Source organism: Prionailurus bengalensis, chromosome A2 (assembly GCF_016509475.1).
Source record: "Prionailurus bengalensis isolate Pbe53 chromosome A2, Fcat_Pben_1.1_paternal_pri, whole genome shotgun sequence".
NCBI classification, from domain to species: domain Eukaryota; kingdom Metazoa; phylum Chordata; class Mammalia; order Carnivora; family Felidae; genus Prionailurus; species Prionailurus bengalensis.
Window position 1 is genome coordinate 6297270 of NC_057348.1, and position 14521 is coordinate 6311790.

Sequence of the window (14521 nt, forward strand, 5' to 3'; positions counted from 1 at the left end):
AGAAAGAAAGAAAGAAAGAAAGAAAGAAAGAAAGAAAGAAAGAAAAAGAAAGAAATCAGGGGGTCTTCCCGGAGGAGGTGTTAGCGAAGGAACAAATAAGAGTTGGTGAGGCAGAGGCCGCAGGTGAGGGCATTCCCGGCATCAAAAGAACAGGATGTTCAGAAGCCTGCAGGTTTGAGGGATCCCGCTGCCTTCCAACAACTGGTGTTCCTTCTGTCTGGAGGTGTGGAGGGGGGAGATGGGGCCGGATCAGCAGGCCTGGTAGGTCACCTAAGAACTTAATCTCTAAGTTCCAGATAGCGGTGGTGTAGGGAGTTCAGGCAGGGTGGGGGTGGGGGGGGGCGACTGTGGTTTGTCTTCGTAAAGATGGGAAAGATCAAAGATCGTGTGCAAGATGCAGAGTTGAGATGGGCGGGGAGGGGGGAGTGGGGAGGGGAAGCCTGGTGGAGTGAGTCGGACCCTGGTGGCCTCCACCGGGGCAGCGGAGAAGAAAGGGGAAACACGGACAGGGGTGCAGGTGCAGCGTTCACAGGGCTCGGGTGAGATAGCAGGAGGGAAGGGACAGGGAAGTACCTTCCACTGGCCTCCAACTCGGGTGACCAAGTAGACGACAATGACAGGGACGCGGGGGAGGGGTCCCCCCATTACCACCTCATCTGCCCAACTGCCTGCAGCTGACAGTTCCTATGGGAAGAGGTCCAGAGCCCTGAACTGCACTTGGGTCCTGCTCCTGTCTTTGTGCACACTGGATCCTTGCTGACCCTTGGGGCGATTCTTGTCTTGTTTTCTAGAGAACGAGAGAGACTGAGAGAGAGAGAGAGAGAGAGAGAGAGAGAGAATCGCAAGCAGGCTCCGTGCCAGCAGCACTAAGCCCGATGTGGGGCTCGAACCCAGGAACCGTGAGAACATGACCTGGGCCGAAACCTACAGTCAGACACTTGGGACACTTAACTGACTGAGCCACCCAGGCCCCCCCACTTGGGCTGATTCTTATCCTGCTGGGCCCTAGTCTCTCCTCCTACAAAATGAAGGGACGGATACACAGGACGCCTCGTGCGCTTTAACTGTGATGGACCCTCCTTTAGTGTGGGGGGTGGTGTAAAATGCCGCCCAGACCCCCCTGCAGCAAAGACGTGCCAACCCAGATGCTGAGAAGGATGTCAGCAGGTGACTGTCGGCTGTCAGACCCCTTCCAGGAAGCCACACCTCTTCCTGAGCCGCCCACAGGCCACGCCTGATTGATGTGGGGACACAGCAGATGTGTGGTCTGCCCACCTCAGCCTGACTGGGGACCACTCTGCAAGGCTGCTCTGGCCCGGAGCTCCCCGGGGAAGCTTTCTCCTCCTTTTCCCTCCATCTGTCTACCCACCCACCCTTCCTTCCTTCTTCCCATCCGTCTGTCCGTCCGTGTACCCATCCCTCTGTCAGTCCCTCCTTCTTCCGTGCACCCATGCGTCTCCACATCCCTCCCTCCCTCTCCTTGGCCCAGGAAGGATTCCAGCCCCCTCGTCGCTGGTCAAACGGGACGGTCGCTACCTTGCCAGGTTTTAATGAGGGTTCTCGGAAATAATGCACGCCGAGCGCCTGGTAGGTACAAAGCACGCCTAAAAGCGTATGTGCCGCCCCTGCTGTCGTCGGCTCCCGCCCGTCTCAGCCACCAGACACCTGCCTGCTCATCCTCCATGGTGGGAAAGTCTGGGCGCCCAGGCCTCCAGGGGCCGCCGCCGCTGCTCCCGGTGGCTGCTGCTGCTGCTTCAGAGTCAAAGGGCTGGACACATGGCTTGGGCTCAGAACCTGTAGAGAAACGAGGGACGAGGTGTCAGGGCCAAGTGCGACGGGCTGAGGGGAGAGGACTCTTGAGTTCTGCAGCTGCTGCTGCTCTCCCGGGGCCTCGGTTGCCTCGTCTACAAGATGGGCTGGTGGAAGGAGATGGTCTCAAAGATCTTGAAGCGAAGACGCGTGCGTGCCGTCACCTCCCCATCCTGCCTCCTGAGCCTGTGGCAGACGTTTGTATTCACACAGGAGGCTCTTTCCTGCTGACGGATCATTCAGCCCCTCGGACTCCCACCTCCCTGCCCCCTCCCCCGCCCCGGGGCCGTTTCTAGCAGCTCCTTAGAGTTCCTCAGAGCGGACTCGTGAGATGAAATTGATTTGTCATACCTGCTCTGGCCAAAAGCCCTCATTCGAGAGAATGGCTCCTTAAGACCGAGCGCAAGCGCCCAATGCCCACATTGGGAGGGTCTCTGATGGGGGACCCCAGGCTACCCCTGCCTTTGGGCTGTATTTGAAGTTTCAGGGTTTTCTGGTTGCCATGGCAGAGAGGAGAAAACAAGGACTTTAGGGTCAACCAGACTGTGTCCTTGCCTGGACTTGCCTCTAATGGTTGCAAACCTTTGGGGAAAGGACCTCTTTGAGCCTCAGTTTCCTCACCTGGGAGGTGGGCGTGACAATGCCTGCCTTTCAGAGCTGTGGGGAGGATGCAGGGGCCCTAGTGTGTGGAGCGTGGGCCTGGGGCACTTGGCCAGTCTTGGCCACCTTCCTTGCCCTCTAGGTCAGGAGGGTGCCCTGTCTTGACGTCGGGTCTTGGGCTGAGCCCCTTGCTGTGGGAAGGGGGGGTGTACCCACTTTTTCTCTCCCCCTGCCCTTTATAATGCAGCCAGCACAGTCCCCCTACCTATTCGAATCCCCGCGGAGGCTCCTGATCGCTTGCAGGAGGAATATTGAGACTCTTAGCCTGGCCACTGATGTCCACCAGGATATTCCTTCTGTGCCTGGTCCCTGCCCCTGCGGGACCTGCTGCTTGAGACCCTCCCCTTCCGTTCCTGCTCTGAGGCTGCCTGCCTGAAGACCTCACCCTGTTCCTTCCAGAAATCTCTGTCCGCCCCCGACCTCTGGTGCCTCTCTCATGTGCGTTCCATTTCCTTGCATTGCCTCGACATCGTCCCTGCTCCAACCCCCCTCCAAAGACATCCCTGACTCTGCCAAAACCAGGGAGGAGACCAGCGCGTCCTAAGTGACAGCAATGGCGGTCTCAGGTGGGGCCGAGATGGGGTGGGGAGTGGGAGGTCAGATGCCTTTGGAAAGTGCCGAGTTAGGTCCGCAGCTTGGGTCCCCTGTGGCTGGGTGACCCCATGGACCGTCCTAGTTAATGCTGAGCCAGGATGATTACGAGCCAACATCTGCTGTCATTCTCCAAAGGGTCTAGCTAGGGTGATACGTTTGTGGCCACCTTGCCTGCGACCATTGCTGCTGGCACAGGGGAAGGCTGGTGATGTCCCTAACCCAAATAGGCACCAGTGGACGAATAGATACACAAGAGTGACAGAGGCGCACGGAGCAGTAGGATTCAGCCACTAAAGGGAAGGGAGTTTGGACACTGCTGCAACGTGAGGATTGACCTTGAAGACCTTACAAGCGAAGAAGCCAGTCGACAAAGACCACATGCTACGCGAGTGCATTTATATACAATGCCTGCAGCAGGTGAAATCTGTAGAGACAGAAGGCAGATTAGTGGTTGCCTAGGGCTTTGGGGGAAATAGAGGGTTATGAGGTGATGGCTGAAAGATACGGTTTCTGTTGGGGTGATGAACGTGTTCTAAAGCTGTCGCAATGGCTGCGTAATACTGCGGATGTAGTTAAAGTTATCGAACTGAACACGTTAGATGGGTAAACCGGCTGGTGTTTTACATCTCAATGAAACTGTTGCTCCCGACATTCCCGGGGCCCCTTGTAGAACTTTGATGGGGCAGGTGCACGCGGGCTGCTGCTCCGTTTCCTTCAAGGTGAATGAGCCTTTGATGCTCCGGGCCTGCCACAGTGTGTGAGCACGTCACTGCTTCCACCACGCCTGTGCTCCCGCCGCCCTCCGGGGCTGACGGAGGGCCTCTGCTCTGCTGTCCTCCTTAAGTCTCGCCTCTCCCGCCTTCCCCACCCTGAAGCCAGGGCCGCATCTATGACTCAGAGAAATGTCGGAATAAAACAAGCAGGCTGTGAGGGAGAAAAACCAGATGTGGGGCGGGGGGGGGGGGTCCGGGAGGCTGATGCGAGTCTGGGAGGGGAGGTGGAGCTGGCCCAAGGGTCAGTCCCACCCCCTGCTCATGCCCAGGGGGCCTCAGGAAAGACTGAAGGGTCTGCCTGCTTCACTGGGCAGGGGCCTCACGGAGGCCTGAGGCCTCGACAGCCTGTAGAGGCCAAAGGCAGAACCTCAGACGTTGGGTTCTGCAATCCACAGGCTGAAAGTGAAAGGCCAGGGATGAGTTTACTTTTTCTATGGAAGCTTCTGAGCCAAGAACAGGCTGGACTTGACTTTGATGACAGACTCAACTCTGATCCTGGTATAACATGCTGAACCCCAATCTTTGTGTCACAAGCTATAAGTCCTGATGCCAGAGGTCATAGGCTGAACTTTGATCCTGGTGTCATGGACTGAGCCCCCACCCAACATCATAGACCGAGTCCTGATCCTGGTGTCATAGGCTGAGCCCCATCCTGGTGTCATGGACTGAGCCCCCACCCAACATCATAGACCGAGACCTGATCCTGGTGTCATAGACTGAGCCCCATCCTGGTGTCATGGACTGAGCCCCCACCCAACATCATAGACCGAGTCCTGATCCTGGTGTCATAGACTGAGCCCCATCCTGGTGTCATGGACTGAGCCCCCACCCAACATCATAGACTGAGCCCGATCCTGGTGTCATGGACTGAGCCCCCACCCAACATCATAGACTGAGACCTGATCCTGGTGTCATAGACTGAGCCCCATCCTGGTGTCATGGACTGAGCCTCCACTCAACATCATAGACTGAGTCCTGATCCTGGTGTCATAGACTGAGCCCCATCCTGGTGTCATGGACTGAGCCCCCACCCAACATCATAGACTGAGCCCGATCCTGGTGTCATGGACTGAGCCCCCACCCAACATCATAGACTGAGACCTGATCCTGGTGTCATAGACTGAGCCCCATCCTGGTGTCATGGACTGAGCCTCCACTCAACATCATAGACTGAGTCCTGATCCTGGTGTCATAGACTGAGCCCCCACCCAACATCATAGACTGAACCCGATCCTGGTGTCATGGACTGAGCCCCCACCCAACATCATAGACTGAGTCCTGATCCTGGTGTCATGGACTGAGCCCCCACCCAACATCATAGACTGAACCCGATCCTGGTGTCATGGACTGAGCCCCCACCCAACATCATAGACTGAGTCCTGATCCTGGTGTCATAGACTGAGCCCGATCCTGGTGTCATGGACTGAGCCCCCACCCAACATCATAGACTGAGCCCGATCCTGGTGTCATGGACTGAGCCCCCACCCAACATCATAGACTGAACCCGATCCTGGTGTCATGGACTGAGCCCCCACCCAACATCATAGACTGAGTCCTGATCCTGGTGTCATGGACTGAGCCCCCACCCAACATCATAGACTGAGCCCGATCCTGGTGTCATGGACTGAGCCCCCACCCAACATCATAGACTGAGTCCTGATCCTGGTGTCATAGACTGAGCCCGATCCTGGTGTCATGGACTGAGCCCCCACCCAACATCATAGACTGAGCCCGATCCTGGTGTCATGGACTGAGCCCCCACCCAACATCATAGACTGAGCCCGATCCTGGTGTCATGGACTGAGCCCCCACCCAACATCATAGACTGAGCCCGATCCTGGTGTCATAGACTGAGCCCCATCCTGGTGTCATGGACTGAGCCCCCACCCAACATCATAGACTGAGCCCGATCCTGGTGTCATGGACTGAGCCCCCACCCAACATCATAGACTGAGCCCGATCCTGGTGTCATAGACTGAGCCCCATCCTGGTGTCATGGACTGAGCCCCCACCCAACATCATAGACTGAGCCCGATCCTGGTGTCATGGACTGAGCCCCCACCCAACATCATAGACTGAGTCCTGATCCTGGTGTCATAGACTGAGTTTCCATCCTAGTGCCACAAGCTGAATCCTGACCCTGCTTACAGACTGAGCCTTGACTCTGATGTTGCACACTGAACTCTGATTTTGATGGCAGATTCTCTTCCCCCAGACTCCAGACATTGTCTCCAGGGGCCTCTGGTCATTGGTGCCTAGTATTCCCATCCATACTCCAACCTCCAGCTGCCAAGACCAAACTCATTGTTTTCTTTCCTCCTCCTATGTCCCTGTGGCAGGGTGACCGTACTATCTTCCCGGTGACCTGGACAGAAACCTGGAGGCCAGCCTTCCCTCCTCACTACCCCTCAGGACACCAAGCCCCGTCAATTTCATCTCCCTGACATTTCTCCACTCTATCATCTTTTCCTTTCTCTGCCATTGTTTGAATTGCAGTCCCTGTTCTCTCCCTGCCCAACCACAACTCTTGTTGGGGTTTTCTCACACAAATAATGGTCAACCACAATTTCTACCCCGCTATTGCACTGTAATTCGTTTACTTGTTCCCTTCTCTCTTTTTTTAATGTTTATTTTTGAGAGAGAGAGACAGAGACAGAGAGTGAGTGGGGGAATGGCAGAGAGAGAGGGAGACACAGAATCTGAAGCAGGCTCCAGGCTCTGAGCTGTTAGCACAGAGCCCGACACGGGGCTTGAACCCACAAACCGTGAGATCATGACCTGAGCCGAAGTCAGATGGTTACTCGACTGAGCCACCCAGGTGCCCCATTTACTTGTTCCCTTCTAAGCCAGGAGTTCCATGGGCTGCATCTGGTTCAACATCTGACTTTATAAATAAAGTTTTATTAGCACAAGTCACGTCCATTTGTGTATGTATTATCTATGACTGCTTTCATGCTGTAACAGCAGAGTTCAATAATTGCATCAGAGACCATGTGACCTTACTCTCTGGCACTTCAGAAAAAAAGCTTGCTGACCCCTGCTGCAGCCCATGAGGTTCATGAGGGCAGGTACTGTATCTGACCCGCTTTCACATCCCCAAGCCCCAAGTGGTAAAATCTTATGTGTATTAATCAGCTCCTGTATACCTTGCCTGGTGTTAAGCCTATCAGGTATTTTGCGTTCTTCTTTCCTCATAAGCCCTCGAGTGCTCCCTTTACAAAAGAGGAAACTGAGGCTTAGAGAACTTGTCCTAGGTCATACCATACTGGTAAGAGGCAGAGTTGGATGTGAACCCAGGAATTTCCACCTCCAAAGCAGGGGTTTATAACCACCAGGCTATCCTGTGGTAAGCTGATGAAAGTATGGATGAGTGAATAAATGATTGGAAGGGTGGATGGTTGGATGGATGAGTGAATACATTGTTGGATAGGTGGACGGATGGTTAGATAGTTGGCTAGCTGGCTGGATGGCTGGATGAATGGATAGTTGGTTGGTTGGATGGCTGGCTGGGTGGGTGGTTAGATGGTTATATAAATGGATTGATGGATGCTGGGATGCATGAATGAATGGATCCTTGGCTTCCTGGCTGTTTGGATGGATGGATGGGTAGATGGTTAGATGGGTGAATGGTTAGATGGTAAGATAGGTGGATGGTTATGTGGTTGGATGGATGGATGGTTAGATGGTTGGATGGTTGGATGGATGGATGGATAGATGGATGGATGGATGGCTAGTTGAATGGATGGATGATAAGATGGATGGACGAATGGGTGGATGGTTAGGTGAATGCATGCATGGATAGATGCATAGTGGCATGAATGGATAGTTGGCTAGCTGGCTGGTTGGGTGGCTGGATACATGCATGCACAAATACATGGATCCATGGGTGGGTAGTTGGGTGGCTGGCTGATTGGATGGATGAATGATTAGATGGATGGATAGATCATTGGTTAGATGAATGTATGCATGGATGGATGCATAGTGGCATGGATAGATAGTTGGCTAGCTGGCTGGTTGGATGGATGCATGGATATGTGGATGGATGGATAGTTGGGATAGATGGGCTGGCAGTGTCCAGAGACAGTGAGGCATTCGTTACATTAAGGAAATGGCATTCTGAGGGGATGAGTAGGGGAGGGGGAAGGTGTAGATAGAAGGGGGGTAGGACAGAGTCAGAGAAGCCAGGCAAGAAGGAAACCCAGTTAAGGCACAGAACGTACTCATTACGGATTCGGTGAGGCAACTTCCCTGCAGGTCCTGACTACCCTTCCCCCAGCCTTGTTTCATTCCCCAAATCCAACCCTATCATTTTCCCAGGAAGTCGCATTAGATGTCCAGATGGCCAGTACAGAGCTTGAGAGGGGCACACAAAAAAGCCCTCTTCCTATGTATCTCCCTACTCCTCCCAGGGCTAAAGCCTGGAAGGACATTGTTAGGAAAGACTCTACTCCCAGCACCATGCTTCTCGCTAAGGAGCCTGGATTCAGGTTCCACCATTAGCCCCTGCAGCCCCAGCCATAAAAGGGTGTAAGAGTGACTGCTGGTTTCCTCAGCTCACTCCCCCACCTGCCAGCCTGTGAATCAGTCTCAATGTGCCTGGGCAGGAAGATGGGCTGGGCGGAGAGGCCAGGAGCGGGTGGAACTTCATAAGGATCTGGGTCCCAGACAGGGACTTTGGGGGGTCCATGGTTGATGCACATGTTCTCTGGTATTGCCATCCGCTGGTGGATTTAAAAGCCCTCCCCAGACCCTCCGGCTGCCCACACTGGCAGCTTCGTTTACCAGTCAGAACACACCACAGAGGTAGCTCTGGGACGGAACTGTTTCCAGATCCTGGCCCCTCCAGCGTGCGCTTGCTATGTGACCTCGGGCAAAAGTCGCTCAGCCTCTCTCAACATCACGAGGGTTCAACAACCGGCGAGCAACTTCTACCTTTCTGGCTATTCTTTTCTCGCGTCCCAGTCTCCGGGCCTCCCTCTGTCTCCCCGGCCCCAGCCTCCAGGTCCTCTGATACTCCTGTCTCCTTCTTGACCCAAGCAGGGTGCCTGGTACACATTAGGCCCTCAACCAGTCTGCGGAATGAATGAGCTAATGAATCTTCTCCCTGGCTTCCCCCCTGCATGAACACTCACTGTCACCCTGGACAAGCACTTGGCTCATGCAGGTGACAGTGGAGGCTGAGCAGTGGCCTGGAGTGGGCGAGGGTCGGGCAAAGGTGGGAGGCACGGGAGGAAGGACATCCAGGAGGCTCCTATCACACTGTCCCCCACACCCTGTGGCCCCTGATACTGGCTGGTTATCTTCAAGGGAAAACTCATCCTGAGATTTAAGGTGAAGCGTCTTTTTGCCAAAGCGATTCGCCCAGGCCTCGGGGGATATAATACAAGGGGCCTCTCCAGCCCCCACAGAAGTAAACTGAGGCCCCAGGACCCAGGAGGGGACCGCTACCAACTCCTTTCGTGTGTTGTGTTTGAGGGAGGTGTCTTCCAGAACCCCTGGGAGTCTCAAACCTCCTCTCTTTGGCTGCCTCCCTAGCTTCCATCCTGCCATCACCCAGGAGCAAACAGCAGCAGGAGCCCCCAGCCAGTCACCAGGGTGCCCCAAGGGAGTTCTGGGGTGGATTCTTGTTCTGCAAATTTACCTCCCGACACGAGGTCCTGGCTGAGCCTGGGGAGACGGTTCCTCTGAAGTGACAAGGACCCCATAAGTCTGTGATGTTCTGTCGGGCCCCAGGGGACTAGGGATCATGGAATTTGGGGCCGGATCAGGCAGAGCCTGTGCCCCAGGCAAAGGAAAGGCTCCAGGCTGTCCAGGGAGCCCTGCTGGGGGCGGGGGGACATGCCTGCCGGCCACTGCCCGCCCCCTTACCTCTCTTGAAGGCCCACCGCTTCAGCCACCGCTTGGAGAGGGCTGGCCAGGAGTGGTTGAGCGCTGAGTTAGCCATGGGGGCCCACGCGCGCGAGAGTGGTGGGTGCACAGCAGGGGCTGAAGCAGGAGTTTGGCCGGGAAGCCCTGCCAGGATGGGGCTGCCAGCAAGAGGGGCGGAGACTGCCGCCAGGGGCGGCCAGATGCATCAGCTGATGGGAGCTTGGGGCCAGGGCAGGGGGGCAGGGGGGCTGGGGGGCCAGGGACTCCAGCCTGGGGGGGGAAGGCCAAGCCCTGAGCACGAACCCCCCTCACCCCTCCTCCATCTATAGGCGTCTCACCCTGGCCGGACTAGACATTCCCAGGACGGGCCGAAGAAAATGGCACTGTGAGTGGTGGTGACATTGGGGTCCTCAGAAGACAAGTTTAGACTGGGTCCTGAGGTGAGCTTGGGTGTGTGTGAACGTCTGCGTGTGTGTGTGTGCGTGCACCACTGGCTGTGATTTTGACCCTGCGTTTGTGAGTCTGCACACAGAATGTGTATTTTCACATCTGTGCATGTGTGTGTGTGTGTTTAAGTTTTATTTATTTAAGTAATCTGTACATCCCCCGTGGGGCTCGAACCCATGACCCTGAGATCAAAGTCACGCACTCTTCCAGCCGAGCCAGCCAGGCGCCCCTGTGAGTGTGTGTTTGAGGGCAAATCTTGGGTGTCAAGTTGCCCATGTGGGGGTGAATAGGAACATCTGGGTGGCTCTCCCCCCAGCGTTTATTTATTTATTTATTTATTTTGAGAGAAAGCGAGAGAGAGAGAGTGTGAGTCGGGGGGGGGGGGGCAGAGAGAGAGAGAGGGAGAGACAGAATCCCAAGCAGGCTCTGTGCCATCACTTCAGAGCCCAACTCGGGGCTTGAACTCCTGAGCCATGAGATCATGACCTGAGCCAAAATCAGGAGTTGGGCACTTAAGCGACTGAGCCCCCCAGGCGCCCTTCCCCCCAGTTTTATTGAGATATAATGGGCCCACGCCCCGTGTGCTTTTAAGGCACACGGGATAATGACTGGACTTTCATATACTGTGAAATGCCCACAACACATTTCGCTAACTTCCATCACCTCATTTAGATGCAAAAAAAAAAAAAAATAAAAAAATAAAAAATCTTTTTTTCCCCTTGTGATGAGAACTCTTAGTTTCTACTCTCTTAGCGACTTTTCCAGCACACCACGCAGCGGCGTTAACGCTGGTCACCACGCTGTGCGCATCACATCCCCAGGACTTACTTATCTTGTCACTGGAAGTTGGTCCCTTTTGAGCCCCTTCCTCCAATTCCTCCCCCTCATCCCCACCCCCTGCCTCTGGAAGCCAGAAATCCAATCTCTTTTTCTATGGGTTTGGTTGCCGTTTTCAGATTCCACGTTTAAGTGAGATCATACAGCATTTGCCTTTCTCTGTCTGACTTATTCACTTAGCATAGTGCCCTCGGAGTCCATCCATGTTGTCCCAAGTGGCAGGACCTCCTTTTTTATAGCTGAATATTGTTTTTTTAAAAAGCCCCTGCGATCCGGTGTGTGTGCCTGAAGGCCGGATGGTATCTGTGGGGTTGGGTGCACAAGGCTCACCTGGGACCTGGGGAAATCTGCTTCTGTTACCTGGTCCCTGCCCGGGTTCCTGCGTGTCCGCGCGCGGTTGTGTACGTGTGAGTCGGGCGCGTGGGCTTTGCGTGCGAGGTCAGGTGTGCGGGCTCCGGTCAGCGCGCGTGGCCGTGCCGGTGCTGCCCCCTGGTGGTGGGGCCTCCCTACTGCACCCTCGCTCCCTGCGTCTGAAAAATCCTTTGTTCCCTGCTGACCCTCTCCCCCGGCTCCCCAGATCCTTTCTGTGACCTCCCAGCCCCAAACCACTGTCACTGGTGAGAGGACCAAGGCTTTCTTCTTTCTGGAGTCCTGGCCCGCTGCCGCCCCCTCAGAGGAAAAGGCTGTCTGTCGCTCCTCTCTTCAGTGACCCTCTGCCCCCTCCCTTCCCGAAGGGTTATCTGCACCCCTGCCTTTGCCTCCTGACACCAGCTTGAGTGTCTTCTAGAAGACCCCTCCAGTCTTCCAGATCTCTCTGGGGGCGAACTCCAATGGGAGAGTTTCCAGCCTCACCTTTCCTGACCCCTTCTTTCTTGAACGCCCCTCCCCCACCCCATGCCCCAAGCTTCTCCTTCCTGTTTCGTCCTCCAGTTTCCCTTCTGCCTTGGCCATCTTCCTTTCTCTGTCTGGCCTTTTTTTTTTTTTTTTTAATTTTATTTTTAAGTTTTTATTTATTTTGAGAGAGAAAGAGAGACAGTGCAAGTGGGGGAGAGGCAGAGAGAGAGGGGGAGCGACAGACTCCCAAGCAGGTTCCTCAGGGTCAGCGCAGAACCCGTGAACCGTGAGATCGTGACCTGCGCCAAAGTCGGACACGTAACTGCCTGAGCCACCCAGGCGCCCCTCTCTGTCTGACCTTTAAACTCTGCCCTTGGCCATCACGTGCCCTCCTCCCCATCTGCACATCCCTCGGGAGGTCAGCTCTCATAGTGTGAGTAGGTGACCGCACATCTTCCGCTCACGGAAAGATACAGAAACACCCACACTGTGCACAGCAGCACCCGGCGCCCTCCAGCACACGCGGACAGTGGCGGACACACGCGCACTCAGTTATACGCAGACGGCCAGGCTCGTCCGTGGAAACCCGGAGAACAGCCCACGGAGCCGAGCTGCGGTTTGAATGCCCCGGCTCCCGCCACACACGTTTCCCTGCACGGGCTGCGGACGCCTCTCGGGGCTCCCCGACCTCCGGGGGGTGGGCAGGTGGGAGGACTTTCTGTGGGTGCTGAAGCCCCGCCCCCCCCGAGGGGCCAGCCAGCCTCAGGCGGAGGCCAAGGCCGGGTTTGCCATTTCTGCTTGGCCCTCTTTCACTAGAGCCCAGCCTGCGGAGATGGCAGAGATTGGGGTCCCCCATCAGTCTCTCTCTTTTAGGCGTGACTTAGAAAGTGTCTAGACGCACACCTGTCCGGGCCCCGCTCAGGAAAACAAGGCTCTGGGTCTGGCAGGCTGAGCTCTTACTGTGCACCCGGCACCCTGCTAAGATTCACCTGCAAGGCCTGGGACACCCTTTGGCCCGGTGAACAAATAGGGCCAGAGCTGCTTGGTGGTCACGCCTCGGTCCTCAGAACATCGGGCGACTGAGCCAGCGGAACACCCTGGGGAATGCGCCCCCTGAGCGTGGCATTCAAGGCCTTCCCCTGTGCCCTCAGCCTAACTCACCAGCTCCGTCCTCCCCGGCCCCAGCTCTCCCCTCCAGGTTCACCCCCTCCCGGTTCTCCTGGGCCACCAGACCCCACGGTGCGTGAAGACTGAAGCCGCCTGCGGGCTGGGCGGCCCCGGGGCTGGGCGGAAGCAGGCCTGGGTGTGCCCTGCTCGAACCGCAGCCCTCTTCCCCCCTCGGCCCCACCTCGAGGCGGGCGGATGTGAGGCTCCCCAAGGTGGGCCTTGCTGGGAGCCAGGGGGCGCCTCCCGGGGTCAGAGCTCTGACCTGGAGGGCTTCCCGGGAGCTGCGTCCTCCTCCTCCTCAGAGGACCTGGGAAGACTGGGGTGGGCCCAGCTCACGACTGCCATCGGCCTTAAGAGGCAGCGTTTGTTTTGAAAGTCAGACGCCCGAGCCCCAATCTTTGGATGCCGCTTCAGGGAGGTCCGTGGGGGCCCCCGCGATCCGGTTTAGGAAGCGAAGTCCGCCCGGGGTGGGGACTCTGCCCCAGGGAGCACCCTCATTCACCCCCTGTCTGTGTCCCTTAAGCAGGCTTTGGCTACAAGGGGGCTCTATCTTCTTGTCGGCTGCACGTGTCGTGGACCCCAGGCCCCGGGGGGGGGGGGTGACCTTTCTGGGGCACAGACCTCTGCAGAACAGACAGGCGGGTCAAACGGTCATCCCCGCCCACTCAGGAAGCAGGCTGGCGGGAAGGTGGAGGGAAACAACCTGTGGTGTCTCTGCTGCCCCTCAGGACCCTGCCTCCCCCCCTGCCCCCGCCACTGCCACTCTGTCTCTGTTGGTCACCGGTCCCCCAGGCCCCCGTGAAGGTCACTCACCAGAGAGAGGCTTGTCCTCGCTGCCGTGGGTACCCAGCCCCGCTACCAGCTCCTGTGGCCCCCACGACCCATGGCTAAGGCTTCCCGGCGGCCCAGGGGGAGCACTGGCGGGGCCCTCGGGAACCGCAGGGTGACCCAACTCTGCCTCAGCTTCCTCTTTCTGAACCTCCTGCCCGCCTGCCCGGTGCCTCTGTGGACTCCAGCCTTGGGCGGAGGCAGGGGTCTGAGGAGAGCCCAGGCCAGGTTCTAGAAGCAGGGAGCCTCCCCGGCCACACAGCTGGAGCACCCTGAGAAGTGGGGTGGGGAGCGGGGCGGGGAGTCTCAGCAGCCTCGCCCCCACCCCAGCGGCTTCCTGTGGAACCAACTGCCGAAGAGGAACGGGGTGCCAGGGCCTCACCCGGGCACACGGGTGCACAGAGGTGCACAGGGCACACGGATCGTGTATGCACAGAGACACGGGTGCTCCAACCCCCAGGGACCCGCACTGGCTTGTGCGTGGGGACCCACGGGGTCACATGGACACACGGAGCGACCTGGGTCCCCGTGGCGTTCTGGTAAATGTTTAACAACCACCTCTCCGGCAGAGAGAGAGAGAAGTCCTGATGCGTATGCAGCATGCGCTGACTCCTGTGGTGTAAATACCCCCCCGGAGCTGATTTCAACACCGACCTGATGCACTGAGCATCCAGTCGGGAGGAAACGCTCAGACACGGCTCCAG

At 56.8% G+C, this 14521-nt stretch overlaps 1 protein-coding gene across 1 annotated transcript in view; it reads right to left on the reverse strand.

Moving 5' to 3' along the window:
* LOC122486535 (rho guanine nucleotide exchange factor 18-like) overlaps positions 1 to 14295 on the reverse strand; it is a gene marked incomplete at its 5' end in the record, with an annotated part of 30281 nt that extends 15986 nt beyond the window's left edge. Inside the window, 2 exons of the mRNA XM_043585895.1 lie at positions 1670 to 1794; positions 13803 to 14295. Coding sequence (XP_043441830.1) covers positions 1670 to 1794; positions 13803 to 14295 — 618 coding nt within the window. The remainder of the gene's footprint in view (positions 1 to 1669; positions 1795 to 13802) is intronic.
* Positions 14296 to 14521: the final 226 nt, after the last annotated feature.